Source organism: Eupeodes corollae, chromosome X (assembly GCF_945859685.1).
Source record: "Eupeodes corollae chromosome X, idEupCoro1.1, whole genome shotgun sequence".
NCBI lineage: Eukaryota > Metazoa > Arthropoda > Insecta > Diptera > Syrphidae > Eupeodes > Eupeodes corollae.
Window position 1 is genome coordinate 730267 of NC_079150.1, and position 21364 is coordinate 751630.

Genomic DNA, 21364 nt, shown 5'->3' on the forward strand with positions numbered 1-21364 from the left:
TTACTTTTTTTGAAAAACATGAAACAAAAACTCTTTCAATTTTAAACGCTAAAAATTTATTAAACTTTTAGATATAATATTCGTAAATCTTAGATATACTATATTCTCTAAGATAGGAAAAGTGAAAAATTGCGACTATTTTTTCATTTAACACCAGGCTCTTGGACCACACAAATAATATTTTCGCACAAAATTACTGCCACAGTTGTTTAAAAGATAAAAAACGTTGGCAAAATTATAAGCTTCATGCATGCCCTTCTGTTTAATAACAGCGGTTACTCTATTTGGTATAGAGTTGATGACTCGCAACCAATATTTTGCTTTAAGGCTTGTTTAAGTACATTTATTGGACATCGCATGCTTTTCACAGGTTTGTCTAATACTTTTCACAAACGTTCAATTACATTTAGAACCTGATATTTTGGTGGGTGTGGAAGTTGTTATGAAGCCATCGATCAAAAACAACTTATGTGCACCTGCAGCAGTCTTGTAGCACCCCACCATGGCTCCTCCGACACGCTACATGCGCTACATGTGCCAGGTTTATATCTTCCAGTTCTGTGTTAGACTTTCTCCACAAGGATATACATTCTGTTATAAGTCTAAAAAGCATTGAATCTGACCTCAAAAAAAAATTACAACGGCATCCCAAAAACTCTCTGACTTGCCTTTGTATTCGATGAGGTTTTTTTAATTAGTTTTGAGTTAATTATTTAATTTCTTTAGATATCCCCAAATGGTAGTTGACGAAGTGAAATGCAATTGATATTAAAAAAGAGACTGAGATGCGGCCAACACTGATAATTTCCCCTCCGTGACCGTCTGTCGGCTTTTCTAAAACTTAATATTAATATTTGTTTGAGATACACAATTGGAAGTCAATTTACTCCTTTGTTTGCATAATGACTCGAAATCGAAATCGTTTTTATAAGTTTCCTGTTTTGTAAAAAAAGTTTCAGTTGAATTTTCCCAAAATATTAACTAAAAGTTAGCAACAATATTTTGCAGATGATAAATAAAGTTTGATTTCAATATCTTTTTGTGTTGCCAACATTAAGAACATTGTCTAACGTTAACCAAATAATTTTGCATTGAATGAAATAATCTTGAATTCATCATACATTCATCAATTCTCCAAATATCCGAATCGAACAACAGTTTTTGCCAAATTGTGTGCAGTATTTTTTGTAGATTCTTAATTTTTGTGAAAAAAAACTGTCAATTGGAAAAAAACGTTTGTCTTGCTTAAAACTTTAACTAAATATTCGTAACAATATTTTGTGTGAGATAAATTATTTAAGTCAATATCTTTCTTTATTCTCCTAATACATGAGTCGAAAACCATTCCTTATCAGTTATTGTTGTCTTTGTTTTTTTTTTGTTCAGTTGATTTTTTTTAAATTAACTAAAAATTACCAACAATATTTTGAATATTATAGTTTGATTTCAAAATCTATTTTTGTCATCGAGATTTTTAGTTGGAACCCAAATTTTACCAATTTTAGTAGCATTTCTTGATAGTTTTTATTTTAAAGACAATACCTTAATTTATTCCCATAGGAAGTTGTTGTAATGGGTCCAAGAGATATTGACTTCAAATAAATTTAGTTATACATATAATAATGCAGAAAGAGCTCTCAAGAAAAATATGTGCGTGTTTTTTTTACCATAGCAGTTTAAAAAAAGGTGAATATTTTGGTTAACCCTAATTTTAATTTTAATTTTTTAATATCTGGTAAAATTTTAAGAAAAATTGAACTGACAGTTTTTTTTATAACAAGTAAAAACCTGAACAAAAGTTGGTACAAATTGAATTTCGACTGAAATATCTTTTCAAAAATTTGATATTATGGCTTCCAACTTATTTTATCTTATAAGAAATATTATTTCTAACATACGGGCAAATTGTGATAAAAATCGAATTGACAATTTTTTCAGTTTTTTTTACAAAAAATAAAAACCTGAACAAATTAATAAAAGTTAGTAAAAATTGATTTTCGACTCCAATTACTTTTCAAAACTTTGAGACTTTGGCTTTAATCAAATGTTATCTTTTGTCAACATTTATTAATAGTTTGAGAAAAATCGAATTGACAGTTTTTACCAAAACAATACAATTTGAGATATTGGCTTTAAACTCAATTCATCTTATAAGAAATATTGTTTTCAACATTCAGTCAAATTTTAAGAACATCGAAGTGACTGTTTTTTTAACAAAAAATAAAAACCAAAAAAAAGCGTAAAAGTTGATTTTCGACACAAAGATCTTTTTAAAAATTTGAGAAATATTCTTCAAATTAATTTTATTTTATAAAAAAAATATTTTCAACATTCAGTAATTTTTTTTTATAAAAATCTAACAGTCAGCTTTTTCATACTATTAAAATCTACAAGACATAATACGCAAAATTGGTAAAGATTGATGTTCGGTTCTCGAATTCTCGTGAATAATAGAAATCATTGACTTCAAATTAATTTCATTCATCCAATTTGTATTTGTTTATATAAGAAAAAAAAACTATTAAGAAATGCTACTAAAAGTGTTCAAAATTCGTGTACGACTAAATATCCCGTTAATAAAAATAAAAATAGATTTTAAAATAAAACTCTTTCATCACATGCAAAATATAGTTGGTTATGTTTAATTTGTTTAGAATAATTTAACTGATATCTTTTTTAGCAAAAAACAAAGGCCTACAAACCTTTTAAGCAAGATAAATCGACAGACGGGATGGGAAGTTATCAGTGTGGGTTGCATCCCAGTTCCCAGCATCCTTTTTTTAGGTTTTCATTTCTTAAATAAAAAAAAAAAAACGATTTGAAAAATGTCATTTGTCGTTGCATAAATTTATTTAGGAGATAAAATATTTTTTCGTCGTAACATAGTTATTGAAGGTGACAATTATTTTTTTTTTCAGTTTTCCTTTTATTTATTAAAACAACCGTTAGTTGATTTTTTCCACAATTATATAAGTTTGGCCTCACGTCACATATAATATAACTTTTGACTCAAGGTTCGTGAGATATGTTGGGTAAACCAAAATTTAATTTTGTTTCAAATAAATAAAATGGTAAAATAAACACAAATTCAATTTTTCTTGAAATTCTTTACTGTATTTTTCTGTGTTATTATTTGTATAATAACATTCATTTGAAGTCGATATCTCTACCGGTTCTTGAGATATGGACGTCGAAAAATGATATCCGTAACGAACTGGACACGAACGTACGAAGGGAGTTACATAAGATTCTTTGATAAAGATTCTAAGGACAATCAATTGTGTGTGCTTTCTTAGAGTTTTATTTTTTGTTAAAAGCGTTACATCGATTTCTCCTTAAACCTTACCAGATGTCAAAAACGTTATTCTTCGTTGCGTGGATTCAATTATCCTTGAGGAAATATTATTTTTTGTTCGTAAAATATTCGAGATGCGAAAAAAAGAAAAAAAAACTTTAAAAGTTTTTTTTTAAACTTATATTATTTTGGTATCAAGTCACATTTTATAAACAAACAAACGTTAATTTTTTTAAAAATTGATGGAGCAAGAAAACTTTTTTTTTTTGAAAAAACAGACTCTTTTAACCAAAACTAAATATTTCTTCTGTGGTGCCAGTGACATGATGGTTAGTGCGTTGGACTGCCATCTTAAGTTTTTTTTCACTGATACTGCCACTTGCGAGGCATTGACAAATCCTCCTAGAGTAATTCTTGTCCCAAATTAGCCGGATTGGGCTTCAAACTCTTGGTCCCCTCCATCCCTGAAAACAGTACTCGCACACAGGATTCGTTAAGAGTTGTAAGTCACTAATTTATTTATTTAACATTTTTTTTCAGTACTCTCTTAGCATAGCTTATACGTCAAAATATTAAAAAATTCAAGTTTTCCCCGTTTTTAAGATAAAATAAATCTTATTTGTTTCAAAATTTTGTGTGCGTTCATAAATTTGGATTTAAATTATCTATCATCAAACAAATTCATTCATATAAAATTTCATACAAATTTGAAATCTTTCGTGCAACTGGCGCATTATTATGTTGTATCTGTGACAGAGTTGTTTGAAGTCGAAAAATATACGAATTGATATATATGATATAGACTTAAAATATATTCCGAAAGGGGCGGGCGGTGGTATGGTCTCGCTGCGGCGCGGCGTCTCAAATACATTTTTTCATGCGCCTCATTTCGGTCTAGCCCTGCACCTCTGGAGCAAATGTTTAGCAACGAGAAACGAAATTTCGAGCTATTAATTCAGTTAAAAATCACCCAAAGTCTTTCAATTGTTTTAGTTACAAACTTTAAAAAGTAGATGTACCAACTTGATAAGGGTATTTTTAAGAAATATGTAACTTATAGTTGATAACACAATTTAAGCTGATGACCATTTTATCTGCTGTGAAGTGACTTATCTTATTTCGATCTGGCATTTCGAGAATTGAAGCCATTGGATCAGTTAGCAATGAGAATGAGCCCTAAGCAAGATTGCGCCGCTGGCGTCGATTCAAATTTTCATAAACGAATTTTGTTTACCGATGAAGTTCATTTTGGGTTGAATGGATACGTCAATCAACAAAACTGCCATATTTGTAGTGATGATAGTTTACAAATTTATTTAAACATCTGACTGGTGCCCTTTATGGGTTGTTGGAATAATAATTGTCCCGTACTTCTTTAAACACGATGTTGGCTAGAACGTTACGGTCAATGGTGACGGCGCGGCGCACTTTTAGTGACTTTTTCGTTCATCAATTAAACAACCATTAATGCAGGAAATGCGGTTTTAATAAGACGCCACAAGGTTTCACACAGCTATTTCCACTGTTGATTTATTAAAGTAAATGTTGGTAACCGCATAGTTCTAGGTAACTGGCTCATGAATTGGCCAGCAAGATTTAATGCCGCCCGCTTGACTATTTTTTGTGGGGATATGCCAAGTCGATAGTCTACGCTCGTCGCTTAGCCTGAAACTATTGACCACATGAAGGACAATATTCGTAGCTCTATTTTTGGTATGCGTCCACAAATGTTAGAAAAAGTAATTGAAAATTAGACCATTGCTCAAAAACTTTAGTATTATTACAATTTTGAATAGAAACTAACAGAATTTTTAAAAGTTCACATTAAGAACCTTGTAAACTTAAAAGTCGTTATATGTCATAATCGAAGAGCGGTTCATCGCTCGATCCTATTTGGATCCTTAAACATTTTTCTTAAAATGAGAGCAATTATCCGAGAGAATTGAAATGTTTTGTCGATTGCCATTGAATTTTTACTGCACCTAGACTCATAGGTTGATCCACACATTTAATCAGGGGTCACCCACTTGTGTATCTAAACCTTACCTACAAATATATCAAGGGCTTACGCCTTAATGCCAACTCTAGTTATTTGATTATTTAAGACAACTGTTGTGCAGCAAAATATTGTCTAACGATTTAATTTGGAAGACTCCCTACACATGCAAGCATTCCATATGCCATATTTAAGAGTTAAAATACAAAAGTTAAAAGGGTTTTTGCTGCAGTTCTCTAGAGATTTAAAGCTTTTTTATTAAATAGATATGAAACTTTTGTTATGTTTTTCAATTAGCCATTAGTTTAACGAAACTGCCACTTTAGCTGTTTTTGGGACATTCATATTCTTGAAATTCGTGTTTAAACCTCAGTCCTATAGAGCATTCAAAGCAAATTCGCGTCAAAAGGTAGATTTCTTTAATTTTTAAGACTTCAAAAGTTTTTTGTATTTAATAAAAATCTAAGTTTTAAAGAATAACACTTTAAGAAAGCATTCTACTATTAATGTGCGTCGAAAAAAATTAGATGGTATTGAAGACGAGTTCAAGCCAACTTAAGATCTTATGAACACAATTTAAAGCATTATTAAAGCTTTTCCAAATTCTAAATTGTGTGAAAAAAAAGATTAAAGGTGTTTTTGACAGCAAACCCCGTTTTTGTTGAAAATCGTGAAATTACTAACAAATCTTTACTTATACAACATAACTATATAAGCTTTATGCCTCATATGCCTCCCCCAATAGATCGTCCATTGGGCAAAAGTTGATGAATTTGTGATGAGCAGTTGGAATAGAACTGGATTTTTATTTTATTTTAAGCAACAAAGTTTAAAGCAGTAAAATACAAATTTGTACACATATAAAATAAATAATTAAAAATATAAGGCAAAACGCCCCCCTTTTGAAGACAGCACACTATTCTGTTATACATCGATGTTTTACATGATTCGGAAACTATTTTTTAAAAATTAAATATTTTCTTATGATTTTTGCATTTTAATTATTAAAAATCTGAGAATATAATTTGTTAAACAACCTGAACGCAATAATTTTCAACATTTTAAGAATGTCAAAAAATCTCGAATTAAAAACTTTTTGAGTTCATGATTCTTATCATTCGAGATTCTTTTGTTGAATATTGCGTAATGATAACCAATAAATAAGTAAAGTAACAGGTAAGTAAAAATAAAATTAAAATAAAAAGATATGAAAGATAAAAAGGACATTTAAAAAATATGAATCTTAATCATACTGCAATAATATTCCTTAAATCGAATTTTGGATGAGTAAATTTTTGAGCCAATTACAGTTACTAATAGTATTAATTTTCTAAATAAATTATTTAAATATTTTGTGAGGTTTGATGTCGATGAAATCCTAGAATTCTGAATTTGAAAGACTCATTTCAAATAACTTATACTTAATAAAAATAATTAATTGTAATACTATAAGATATTTTATATTTAAAAAAAAAGTCAATTAAATTTATTGGTTTTATGTTTGTTATGATTGCTTCTTTTTTACAATTACAGATACTACGAAACAGGATCAATTAAGCCACGAGCAATTGGCGGTTCAAAGCCACGTGTTGCAACGACACCGGTTGTACAAAAAATCGCCGATTACAAACGTGAGTGCCCGAGTATTTTTGCTTGGGAAATTCGTGATAGATTGCTGTCGGAACAAGTCTGCAATAGCGATAACATACCAAGTGTGAGTACCGAAAAATATAACTTAATTATTCTTTCACAATTTATTTAAGGTTATGTATTTTTTGTTTTCGCCTGTCTTCTTTTGAAATTTTAATACTAGTAAATCGGCTTCCAATACGCACCCTGTGCTCTACTTTCTCAATATCTTTTTGTTATATTACAAAATATTTAAAATATCATAAGTACGCAATCCAAAGGACACTTCAGAATACTAAACCATTTAAAGTGGAAAACTTAAACCGAAAATTCTTATCCCTAGCTAAAAATGGAAAATAGTCTTACGCGAGCTAAATACACACATCTTAATATAACTTATACTTATACCTATACAGTGTACGAGTGCATACCCTGTTCTACCTACCTTCTCAAGATATCATTATATTAAAACCGAAAAATTTCATTTTTAGACATTGATCCTTAAGTAGATCGACTCCTTGTTGAAAAACGAACTATATTTATGATTATCCCTTATTGTAACTTTTACTGTAAAGATCAGGCCCATTTCTCTGATTGTATTCTATATTCTCTACAAAAGATACGAACAGATGAGAATCTTGGTTCGCAAATTACCGCGTTAGCAAGCCTTCCCTTCGTATATGTATATCTCTGGGATTATCCTTGCCGGTTTCTCTTGATGGTTAAAAGTCATGTAGTTTATCTTTAAAAATAGGATCCTTTATTTTTTGCTCTATATCCAGATTAAGAGAAATTGCAAACTGTGTATAAGATCAGAGGCAAAATTGTATTTAGTACATACTTACTTTTTAGAGGACGCATACCGCCTATCAGCAGGCGCACATTTGTTTTCGTTTTCTATAAAAATAATTATTTGCATAAAAGGATAAGTCGAGCGGTTGGATTAGATAATTTTTGTTTATTTTTGTTCTAATTGCTCGTTTAAATGAAAAATGCCTCAACTAAGACGAAAAGGTATATTGTTTTAGGTATACTTGATACAATTTTCTGCATTGGAAGCTAAGTAATCCCATCTTCTTGATTTAAAATAAAAACAAGAAGTTAATATTTTCGAATAGAGCTGTAGCCTATGGTATATTTTTTATTTATAGTGCAGTTAAACTTAATGTCAACTTTTTGAAGAGAGATATCCAGGTACTTTCGAGTTTTATGTATACTATATGGACAGAAACGTCGATACTCAATGTGTAAGGTGTGCTTTTTAACCATAACATTTCTAAAACAACTTCATACTTATTTCTTTCCACGATATGAAAAAGATCTATGCCAATGACCCACAGTCAATTCAAGACTTTAAAATGTGATGTTGTCAGTTATCCGCCACATAACTTTTTTTTTTATTTTGAATCTTTCTTACAATTCAGTTTGTTGAGTTTTGTTTACACAATTTAGTTTGTTTTATTATTTTGAATGTCTTTATTTATAAAACCTTTGGCTCTTCTAGTTTATTTGCTATGTCAAAAAGTGTGAATCTTGTGTACATCAGGCCCCTAAACTCTAGTAGTCGGCTAATTGAGTCTTTAGTGAACAATTACCATGAACAATTAAAGATAAAAATATAGCGTATACTTATTACAAAAAAAAACTAGAACTACTTAAAAAGTCACACTTTTTATTGCGTTAAAATAAACCATTGTGTGTCGGAGTTTTTCAAATTATCCATACGCAATAGGTAAAGGAATCGCTTTTAGCTCTTGATTTTTGTTGGGAAATAACTGAAATAACCACCACCTTGGTAGCTGGAGTTAAGAATTTAGATTAGTTATCAAAGCGGTGCTAAAAATTCAAAAAAGTGGTCGGTCATGAGAGTCGACTTTATAAGAACTATAAAAAAAACATATCTTTTTAGGTCGGTCCCCTCCATTTATCAAAATGTAGACCAGATTATTATTATTTTAGGGATGAAAACTAATAAAAGTATAATAAATAATTTAAAAATACTTAAGAAAGTAGGTAACTTCCCGTCAGTATTTTGTTATTTACAACAATCTTTGTAAATCACTCCCACAATTTTTTTTCTTAGCAAATTAAGTTGATTTTTTTGTAGTGCGGTGCGTTTAACTGTCATGTTGGAGGTCTTGGGTTCAATCCCTGCTTGTGCAACGTAAAGTTTTTTTCACGGGTACTTGTCGCATCCTCCAAGAGTAACTCTTCTCATGGAAAGTGCTTTCAGTGTTTTCTCAAATAAGCCGTTCAGATTCGAAATACAAACTGTAAGTCCTTCCTGAAATGACTCGTACACATCAGGAATGGTCAAGAGGTGGAAGTCATTAGGCCTTGTTCTCAACGGAGGTTTGCTCTACCTTTTTTATTAATTTTAAATTCACATGTTACACTTCAACCGAAAACTTAACAACAACAAGATTTTCTATAGTTCGGATGACCTCAGATGCATTGTCAAAATTATTTGCCCTTGAAGAACAGTGAAAACATGTAGTTATTAGTTCCTTATTATCCTTAAATTTAAGAGTTAGTGGACTACCGGAGGTGACCGACCTTACATGTAATCGAAAATTTCATATAAATGAAATGGTATGGTGCTGTAATCGTTAACGTTGCTGCCATTTGACAGATTTCCTTTTTCATTCTTAATGGCATAGGAATTCCCTTAAAAATATACCTACGCGTTTTAAAATGAATCTCTTATTGGAAACAACTGTCTATTAAGCCTCTATTAGAGAAGATTTTGGGTTTTTAGATTTCAAACAAGTCAGAAAATCAAAACTCTCCCCCTGTCTTTTAGATACTATTATGTATAGGTATATATTTTGTAAAACCGCACAAACAGCATAACAAAAATAATAAATTGAAAACTACCCCAAGTTATTATCTATGCCTTTTTTTTTGATTTTTCGTCGTAATGGCTGCTTTTTCGTACTCTCACTCAGCTGAACGCTTAGCGTGTAAAGCTTATAATAATTTCCTGAGAACAAGAATAGCGCGCATAGACAGTTTAAGCTGGCATTTTAGAACTCCATCGGACACAATGGCGGATAATATGGAAGCACATGTACCATATAAAGGAACATAGGACTAAAATAACAAAACATCAAAAAAACAAAGGGTGAAATTTTTAACAATTTTTTTTCCGGGTTTTTCATAAATAAGCGAATACAAATAATAACAATTTGAATATATAGGTACAACCATGTATGTAAATGCTGAAATTATTTTATAAATACATATGTACATATGTAGACAAAGGTGCATTGCACATTGCACATAAGAGGGGATAGGAAAATGTTTAGGGTAAGTATAAAGAGGGTCTGGCCAGGTTCGGGTTCGGGTATAAGTATCCGTATCCTATCCTTCCTTCCTTAATATCCCTAAACCTATCCATACCAACAGTGAAAACCATTTAATCGTTTCTTCGTTGTTGTTGTTTTCTTGTGTGCCGTAGGAAGGTATGCAAATTGCTTGAACGGGTGTGTAGGCCTGAGCAGCATTTGTACATGCCGAGTTTTTTTTTTTGTTCCTGCTTTATAGAATAGATTAAGGGTAGATGTGTACTTTGAGTGGTTCTAGCGCTAGGGGTAGGTCGACATTTCTCTTTATTTTTTGCTGATGCCCATTACAAAATTGCTGTCTGTTAGAAGTAGCAACTAGGTAAAAGACTTTTTTGCATCAATTCAGAGAAGGTACGATCTCATCAGTGTTATTGGTTCATTGTGTATGGCCAATCATGTGAAAGTCGTAAAAATAAAACTCAATGCAGGGTGGTTTTTTGTTGTTGTCGGTATGAGACGAAAATGCCTTTTAAAATACATGTAGGTATACATGTAAATACCACACGTTGGTCTCGCACAAAATAGTGACGCACTTTGTTTTTTTTTTTTATGTTTTCATTTCGAAAAGATTTCAGTGAACGCATTTCAACTAATTCTGCACTTATAAGACTTAAACTTGTTTAAAAAACAAATTCATAATACACAGCTATTTTAAGTTTAAATTAGTTAAGTACTTGTATGCTGGAGTAGGGCATCTATTTTGTAAAATTCAATGTTTTTAGTTTTTCATTACACTTATTTTTACAAAAGTGAAATAACTCACACACTTATAATTGTTATTTACAAATATGCGCCAAAATACCCTTTATACGTTTAATTAGCATAAGTTGAAAGCAATAACAACTTATTCAAGACCATAACACATAATCTAGAAGTCAGCGAGCGGTTAACAATTTATCGTTTACAGATAGGGCTTAAATAATTTTAAGTATTTTTTTTACGGAAGTGAAATTTCAGGAAAAAATAAATTTTAAACAACATGTTGTTAAGGGTTAAAAAATTTACTAGTCAACAATTTTTAAATATTTAGCAATTTACAAAGGGAGTACAAAATTGTAACCTTTTTTTTGTTTTCTAATTGCTTTAAAAATGAGAATCCAAACATGTTTAAAAAATGACAGTTCGTGAAAATAAACAAAGCAAATACGCTAAAGCAGACCTATTAATAAGAATTCCCAACTGATGACTGGACCTTTCTATCTACTGCACTTATTTGGATTTAGCAAATTGCTAAAAGTTGAAGTAGATTTTCCGTGATTTTAACCTAAGCAAATTGTTTAGAGATAATAAGATGTTACAATTGTTTAAAAATAGGTTAATCACCTTTTTCTCTTAGTAAATTGTTAAAAATGGATTTAACAATTTACTAAATCGTTTAAAATTGTGCGCCAATATTTTTTAGCATTCGGAATTCGCTAAATCTAAGATACAAACATACATAACTGTATTATACTTTAAAGAAAGGACACAAACCTTTAATGGTGCAGGATTCAGAGTGGGGGTTATGGGGGACATGACCACCCTGAATCATAAAGTTCAAAGAGTTAACTTTAACGCTAGCTATACTGATCTGTATTAGAACTACAATTTTAGCATACCTGCAAGTTTTTGATCTTTAATAAGAAGTGAAAAGAAATGTTGCCGCCAACAGATAAATAAAGAAATTATGTGCGCAACAGTCCGTTGATAACAAGGGCCTAAAGTGACTTACAACTCTCGACCATTCCTGTGTGCGAGTAATTCAAGGGACCTACAGTTTAAAGCAGAATCCGAACAGCTAATTTGAGAGAGCACTGTTCCATGACAAGAATTATATACTCTTGAAGGAATTGTCAATTCCTCGAAAGAGGCAGTACCTACCTACTAGTGAATAAAAACTTTAGATGGCACAGACAGAGATCGAACCCAAGACCTCTGGCATGACAGTTCAACGCATTTTTATATTCATTAATTCTCACAACTATCTTAAAGCTAGACAACAATTCATAAAACTATCCTATTGAACCATAACTTATTACTGGTCCCAAACGAACACTCTTTTAAACTCAGTTAAACAAACCAACGCACTGACCATCATGCTACGGTTACTACGGATAGTTAGTTAAATTTGATCTTATTTCTTATATTTTGTTCCTCTAAATTTTACGACTTTTTTATCACTGCGCTTACGCATAATTTTTAAAAGTTATACCTAAAGAAAGATTTGGTCACTAGACTATATTATAGTTAAGTTATATTTTGGGTATTGTATCAGAATTCAGAAGAAATACATTTTTTTCTCTTTAAATCAGTTGGAACTAAAATCCAAAGCAAATTCAAAAAATGGTACGAAATAAGACAATAAATCCTAAAATTGCACTTACAAACTTTAAATTTCAAAAATCAAAAGTAATTATATTTAAACTTTTCACTTTTATTACATGAGAGCAATCTCACCTAGTATATCTTGTTCTTACTCTTACTAAAGAGACATTCATCTTTATATGTAGGTAGGTATTCATTTAACCTACACATTTTTTTACCAAATCTTCTTTAAAACTAAAGTTGTTTGTCCAAACACAAAACTAATTCTAAGGCAGATGCGTTTAAGGCACCAATAGGGAACAATTTTCTTAGAACCAATCTGCATTGAACTTACTTAAATTAGCAATATTGTTAGAATGTTTTTCGAGGGAGTTGTCAAAGTATATAAGCCATGCCTTTGCTGAACAAATCACTTCACAATGAATTTTAAGAAAATCTAATTACTTTAACTGTCACTTTGTAAGTTAGCTTTCAAATGTGCAAATCAAGAACTATTGAAAACTTTTCAAAAATTGCAATTCCTCATTGTTAATATATTCTAATTTTCAAATTGCATTGGTATGAAAAAAATAACATAACTCCTTAGATCAGATATACTTTTATTTACAACCGCCGGCCGACGACGATAAGCCGCCCCAATATTGAATTTATGCTGATCTATTTACCGCAAATGAAGTTAGAATTGATTTTTCTTGAATCTTTTCGTGTTCATATTATTTCCGTTGTTCAATTTGTTAAGCAACTAAAGGGCATAACCGCTTACAATTCCACAGAATTAATTTACCCAATCAACCAACAAACCGTGTAAAGATAAAAGGAAAACCTTTCGGGTGCCAATATTCCTCCTTGTTTTTTTGTTTGTATCAGTTCAGTTTGGTTGGTCTTCTTGCGAGTAAGTAGGTAGTAGAGCCCAAACGTAAACCATATATAGATATTTTTGAGAGTTAGAAAATTGGCCATATGTTATGCAATGTAAACGTATATTTGCTTTTTGTATCTATACTTGCCTTATACATTGACCTAACCCTCAATTTAGGGTATACATATATTATGTACCCATATACATCTTTTCGATCAATCGTCCCCTGGCCTTGTGATGATTATCTAAGAGAATTAAATAACATGAACCCCTTTTTGTTACGCGTTCACCACTTTATAAGTAAGCCCGAAAAGTCTCTGTGTCTTTTTGACGACGTTAAATCTTCGACCATGCTACAATTTGTTTTGCTAAATTATTTTTGTATTGAACAATTTGTTCGGAGAACTTAATCAAATAAATGTAATTTTGTAACGATGAATGTATAAATAGAGTGCGTGCGGTTTTCATCTGCCCTTGTTAAGAGAAAGAAGCCCACTCCTTTGTACGTAGGCCTTTAGATTTTGATTAAAAGATAAACAAAATTAAATAGAAATGTTGTTTCACAAGAATTGAATAATCCTAATTATTGCTACTTTGAGATTTCAATACGTATGTCTTTTAAAGTAGGTATACAAGGCTTCCGTTTTGTAGGTATGCGTGTGCCTAGTATATATATGTACATATGTATATGTTTTTTGGGGGTTTGAAGTTCTTGTAATCAAAAAGGTGCTATCTAACCTTAACGTCCCTGTATAGTCACAATTCAATCGGATTTCAAGTTAATCTTTTTAATCTTTATTTTTACTATAGGGTTTTTTTCGGTTGTTATTTTTTTGCACCAAGCCGAAATAGAAAAATGTTTTGAGATTGAATTTATCTCGATTAGGAATCTTAAAATTTTCAAGTGTCATTGAATATACATTACAAAATCTTTTAGTAAAGTTTTTGTCAATAGAGACAGAGGTTGCGGCTCCTGAAAATATTCCATATTGTCTAAAACAAACTGAAGTGATTCTACTTGTCATTTTTTAATGATTGATTTAGATAGTAATCATTTGTTTAAATTTTGGTAGAACATTAGTAAAGCAGTAGTAAGATACTTATATGTCTGGAATATTTATTATTTTTAAGAAAGCTGAATATCGCTGGATCAGGGTTATTTTTTCTTTTAGAGTTGCAATTTTGAACATAAGTCTTTCCAGTATACACTCTCGCCACTTTCTTTAATAGCAATTTTAAGGTTATATTATATACATAGAGACACGTATAACCTAATATTCCTTTTATTTTTTAATTTTATTTCTACCTTAACAGAGGGACTTGTCCCCTTCTGATTTTTAAGAAGCAACGTAATTAGCTTTCAAAAAAGAACCATTTTTAAATGCATTTTATCCTGAATTTCAACTCTTCGGCATATGTGTAGGACTATAGGTACATGGTTCTGAGATACTTTACTTGCCATTGAATTTAAGCTGTACATCCAGTTTCCAACTTCTTTGTCCTCCCTAAAAAACAGCTAGAATAAGTGCATAAGATACACATGTAAATGTATACGTTGGTATACATATGCATGTAGGTATAATATAAAGCATAACCGCACCGCGCTCGCATAACGTTGAGTACTTTTTTTATTTTTTTTTACCATTTTTTTCTTGCAAATCTTTTCATCCGAAATACATTCAGAACAAAAATCTCAAAACCAGGAATTCTCGCATGGATAAACTTGTTTGTGTTTCATCTCCGGAATAATGATTCATACTTATTTTTACTTTTATTTAATATATTTCTCTTAAGTTATGTGTCTACAATCTACACATATTTGTTCATTCATTTTGTTTAAAATAAAAAATACTATATTTATGTAAATACTCAATTTTTGTGTCTTTGTTGCTGTTGTCGTATATATTTATTTATAAGGATATCAGCATTGATTTTTTAGATAATTTCTTGTTGTTGCCATTAAGAATTTATGAATGGTATATGGTACTTTTTTTGTAGTAATAAACTTCAACATTTTTAAAAACAATTGAAGTTGTTTTGAACTTTTTTTGTCACAATGTTTGAGATGTCCCACGATTTTCAAGTAAAAGTATTTATTTTAAATAGCCCACTGTTTGGACTTCTGTCGCTTTTGAAGCAGTCGTATAATAAAAGCTCCAAAAACTCATAAAAATTGTTAAAATTCACTCGAAAAACTGTAAAAAATTGCTGTCACAATATACCAAAACTAAATGACTCTCTCGACCAGAAATAGATTAAGTTAATTTGTTAAATCTATTTTTAGCAGTTCACTAGGGTACAAAGTTGATTAAGCTAAAATCACCCAATGGCTACTTTGACTTTTAGTTATTTGCTTAATTCATCTGACAATTATTCTTAATGACCCAGTCAACATTTGAGAATTCCAATTTATAGGTATGTTTAAGTGAATTTGTTTTGTTTATCCTCACGAACTGTCACTTTTGAATGGAAATTTACTAGTGGGCAAAATGGAATGAAAGCTTTAAAATTTTGGACTCTCTTAGTAAATTGCTAAATATTAAGTAAATTGCTAACTAGTATTTTGTTAAACCTTTACCAATAGGTAAGTAAATAGCTTTAGCATTTTACTAAACTGTTTAAAATTTTGCACCACTTTCTTTTCTTGTATATATTTACTACTATTTTTCCAGCAATCAATGTTCTTGTTCCAATCCAATTAAAAAAATATGTTTTAGTTATTGAGAAAATTGGAAACAATTAGTTTAATTAAATCTACTAGGCATACCTTTTCCAGTCAAGTAGCCTTGTCTTTCGACAGAAGGATTTAAGATTTATTTTACAAGTAATGATGAGCAACTTTATTATTATCATATGTGAAACAAACAGCGTCAATTTGAAATGATCCTGAACGTATCTAATTTGTTTAAAGGAGAACAAAAAACTGTATAAAATAAATAGTATGCAACATCATTTCTTTTTCCCCTTCATTCAAAACCATTTTTCTATTTTATAACCCTACCTACCTTCATTTTCCATGCCCTTAAAAATGTATGCTTGTAGATAGGTAAACCTAGAAAACCTATACCTTTTGCAAGAGTTTGTAGAAATTAATGGCGGACGTCTTGTTTGTTTATTTATTGTTTTAAAATGTCGGTTAACCATCATTAATGGAAACAATGGGTTTACTTATATACAAATGTACACAATGCATATTACCCATTTTTGTATTTTATATTCTGATGTTCACGTTGCCTAATAATTATCTATAGTTTTTTATATTTGAAAGACATCTATTTGTGGCAAACAAGGGGTTAATCACTGCATTCAAAAACCAAAATATGAATTGCTAAGTATGCCAGAACTTAGGTAGGTATTCATTACGTAGGTACATACTCGTATACATAAAATGTAACATACAAATACCAAAGAATTTCGGCATTACCCTAGAGGAATTTAGATTAAACATTTTTTAATTTAAATTGAACAAGGGAAAAGATTTTGTTTACACTTTCTCAATACACAACATCAAGCATATATAGAAGGAACAGTGCTGTTGAAAATAATCGTCGTATATTTTATTATACCGTTCTCGGCTGCTGTTCTTGAAATTCATGAGAGTTACCCGGTTTTGTGCACTAGGTAGAAAAATGCAAAAGTGCAAGAAAGTCTATTTTATTATGAATAACGTGTATATTTAGCTAAGAAAGTGGAACAAATTAGTTCGGAGTTTAAAGCGCATATTTTGTGCTGTAAAAACAACAGAACGAAGGGAGGCCAAGAAGACCACCCAAAGTAATATCGGGCTTTGATGCTGTACAAACGACATTAGTTCAAGACGGCGGTTGATCTTAAAAATAAGAAACAGAGAAAATAGTTTAGTATAAAGCTAAGGGAGGAAAAGTATCATTAAAGCTGGGCTAAGAGTACTGAATTCAGTATTTACCGTCGCAAACGCGTAACCCTCCCCCAATGGCACTGTCTAAGGGTGGTACTTGCATCGAGGAGACTAAACAGCTTTCAATTCTAGGTAAGTGATCACATATTCGACATCGCCAAAAAAAGTACTGCTAGAGCTTAGGTTTTCTCCGACCATGCAAGAAATTTTGTTTACCCCTTCTGATCTGACTTTAATTTACAAAGCTTTTATTTGTTCAAAACTTGAGTATTATTCTCATATTTGGGATGGTGCTCCAATAAGGAACTTGAGCCTTTTTGCTCGCACTGCGTTTAATAATTATAAGGTAATTCATAACACCTAATTAAATATAAAAAGAAACAAAAAAAAACATTTTTCGGCCTAACAATTTTTTGATCACATGACAGTGCCTACAAAATAATAGACCTACCTAAAACTATTCAAACCATATAAGAAATAGAATCTAATTACACATATTTGTGTAATTATTGCACCAAAATTGACTTCCAAACTAAGTTTTGTCCACATATTTCGAATGGCACTGTATGTAGGTTAGTTATAAATATTATCAGAGCGATTTATCGGTGTCTGAACATACGTCCGCTGACACATCGTCATCATCCCCGTGTTTTAGTAAGAACTAAGTGTAGAAGTATATTCGCTCAAATATGTGCGGTCTTAATGGCAAATGGTACAAATTCCTCACACTTTGGCGAACACCCTCTTACACGTGTCAGTGCTTGAATTTTACAAATTTTCAAACTTCAAAGGAAAACGTCGCTTTGAAAATTGTACAAAAACCTATTCCCTCTTCAAGTTGTTATAGACCTTAAGATGGTTTGGTACACTGTTCAGTTAGATTTGAAAAAAAAATTATTTAGCATTCTTTAGATGGGTTATGGTAAATTTATACAACGGTAAGAAATTCACGACAAACAATATTTAAACCAAAAACGTCGAAAAATATGAAGATATTTTTTTGTGAATATTGTAGGTATAGAGATGCTTTTATTTACTTGTATTTATATTAATGATGGAAACTCCCAAATTCAGTAATTATTTTATTTGTTTATTTATTTATCTATTAAATTTGAATTAATTAGTTTTTATCTTTTAAATCATTTTTCTATTTATTGAATATATAAAATTCTAAGATTCTTTAAATTCCAATTAAAATTTATTTGTTATTTATTACTTACTTACTTTTCAATTTATTGATTATATTAAATTTGTTGCATTATTTGACATTTTACAAAAATTAAAATAATTATTAATAAATTAGTTCTGCAGTCTAAGGATAGAGTATTAATTATTTATTAATTCTCTTTATTTTCCTCAATCAAAATGTGAAAATTCATAATATGTACAATGTACATACAAACCTTAAATTATTCTATAAAATTTTGTTTTTTCAGGTTTCATCAATTAATCGAGTCTTAAGAAATTTGGCCTCACAAAAAGAACAGCAAGCTCAACAGCAGAATGAATCGGTTTACGAAAAGTTACGTATGTTTAATGGTCAATCGGGTGGATGGGCGTGGTATCCTAGTAATGCACCACCAGCACACTTGGCGCTACCACCAACTCCATCTGCTACCAACTTAACAGGGCAAATTACCAGAGACGAAATCCAAAAACGTGGTGAGTTCGGATTTTATATGTGAAATTTTTAAATTAATTTGAAAGGAAAAAATTATAAAATTAAGTTCAACTTTCCATTCCTTTTAAGAACCCTTTGGCATAGAGCAACCAAAACTTAAACTTTAACAGCCCTGATATATTGTAAATTAAACTTTTTGTCATAAAATGTTATAAATTATTTCGGAAGTAAAGCTAAATATTGGAAAAAAGAATATTTTACTATAAATCTAGTTATTTATATACCTCGGATCTGAGCAAAACCAAATTTCCGATCTAAGTTTTGAATTTGAAGCACCAGTGTATCTACCACAAATAGTTCCATTAAACTAGGACATGAAGAAATGATGTTTACAACGACGTCATCTTCAATCTGCTATAATGAACTTTATTAATTTTGTTAAAGTATTAAGCTATTTTAGTACCCGTGATTAGTGCGTTGGACTGTCATGCAAGGGGTCTTGGGTTCAATCCCTGCCTGTGCCACCTTAATTTACAAAAAAAATTAATTTTCGCGGGTACTGCCTCTTGCGAGGAATTGACAAATCCTTCAAGGGTAATTCTTGTCATGAAAAAGTGCTTTCTCAAATTAGCCGTTCAGTTTCGGCCTAAAATTGTAGGTACCTTCCATTCCTGACAACAGTACTCGCACACAGGAATGGTTGAGAGTTGTAAGTCACTAGGCCCTTGTTCACAACGGACTGCGGCAATTTATTTATTTATTTAGCCATTTCATTTAAATTTAAGGGACATCATTTCTGTTAACTATGTTTTATGTTTTTATTTAATTTTTATATTTTCTGCAAAACAAATAACACTCAGCAGAACTGCCACTTGGGTTGCATGTCCAAAACTTATCCTGTTATTGTCTCTTAAATAAAATATATATTTCGAAGCTTGAAAACTACTACAGTAATACTGCAAACAAAAAGAATTTGACTGTTTTAAATGTTCCTTACTGCATGGCAGCTTCGTCTATATTCTTACTATAAAAGTAAAGGAATGGCGAAACAGTTCATGTTATAGTAAGCTTTTCTACCTGTTTTGCGTTAAGAGTATAATATTTTTAATCAGTCCTAAATACTTGTTCTTTCTATGTTATCTCTCGAGCTTAATGCTTACTCATCATACTAAACCCAACGATTACCATCGAAATCCTTAGATATAAATAACAATCACAAATAATTGCGCTTGGCCTTCTCTACGTCCTCAACATTCACTATAAAACAACAAGTCTCTTGTACAACTGCATCAAAATGGAAACGCGATACCTCTCACATAATCTATTACCTGATGTACGTAAAAACATTTCTTCCCCGCAACCTTTAATTTATTTATTCTGAAATCATGCAAAGACCGACATTGGGCAAAATTGCATAGTTCCAGCCGTAGCTTTATCTGTGCATTGTAAATATGAACATATAAACATATATTTACGGTTTCGGTTGATTGCAGCAAGCTTCACAGTTTCATAGTAAGTACTGCTATCAGAACCTAACAGACATGTAAACTGAAAGGACTAATTTAAATTTGGTAATGTTCTAATTGTGAATTCCATACCTAGCAGGGGTTATGCAAGGCCAAGTACACAATTCTGAAGTGCACCCTCTTAATCCCATGAATTTTGAATTATAATCCTGGAGCAGAAGCATGAGTTATTTATCATGGTTGATTGGATATCCAGTTTTCGAAAAGCAACCATCATCATCATCATCATCATCATCATCATCATCATCATCATCATCATCATCATCATCATCATCATCATCATCATCATCATCATCATCATCATCATCATCATCATCATCATCATCATCATCATCATCATCATCATCATCATCATCATCATCATCATCATCATCATCATCATCATCATCATCATCATCATCATCATCATCATCATCATCATCATCATCATCATCATCATCATCATCATCATCATCATCATCATCATCATCATCATCATCATCATCATCATCATCATCATCATCATCATCATCATCATCATCATCATCATCATCATCATCATCATCATCATCATCATCATCATCATCATCATCATCATCATCATCATCATCATCATCATCATCATCATCATCATCATCATCATCATCATCATCATCATCATCATCATCATCATCATCATCATCATCATCATCATCATCATCATCATCATCATCATCATCATCATCATCATCATCATCATCATCATCATCATCATCATCATCATCATCATCATCATCATCATCATCATCATCATCATCATCATCATCATCATCATCATCATCATCATCATCATCATCATCATCATCATCATCATCATCATCATCATCATCATCATCATCATCATCATCATCATCATCATCATCATCATCATCATCATCATCATCATCATCAT

General features: G+C 30.9%; 1 protein-coding gene across 3 annotated transcripts in view; it reads left to right on the forward strand.

The window, feature by feature from the left end:
* The window catches only part of LOC129953406 (paired box protein Pax-6), a 61701-nt gene that overhangs the window by 24711 nt on the left and 15626 nt on the right, over positions 1 to 21364 (forward strand). For 2 of the 3 annotated variants that reach the window (XM_056066597.1, XM_056066596.1), the window contains 2 exons: positions 6825 to 7005; positions 18744 to 18969. In XM_056066597.1, coding sequence (XP_055922572.1) covers positions 6825 to 7005; positions 18744 to 18969 — 407 coding nt within the window. The remainder of the gene's footprint in view (positions 1 to 6824; positions 7006 to 18743; positions 18970 to 21364) is intronic. The other variant, XM_056066598.1, reaches the window with a different exon arrangement.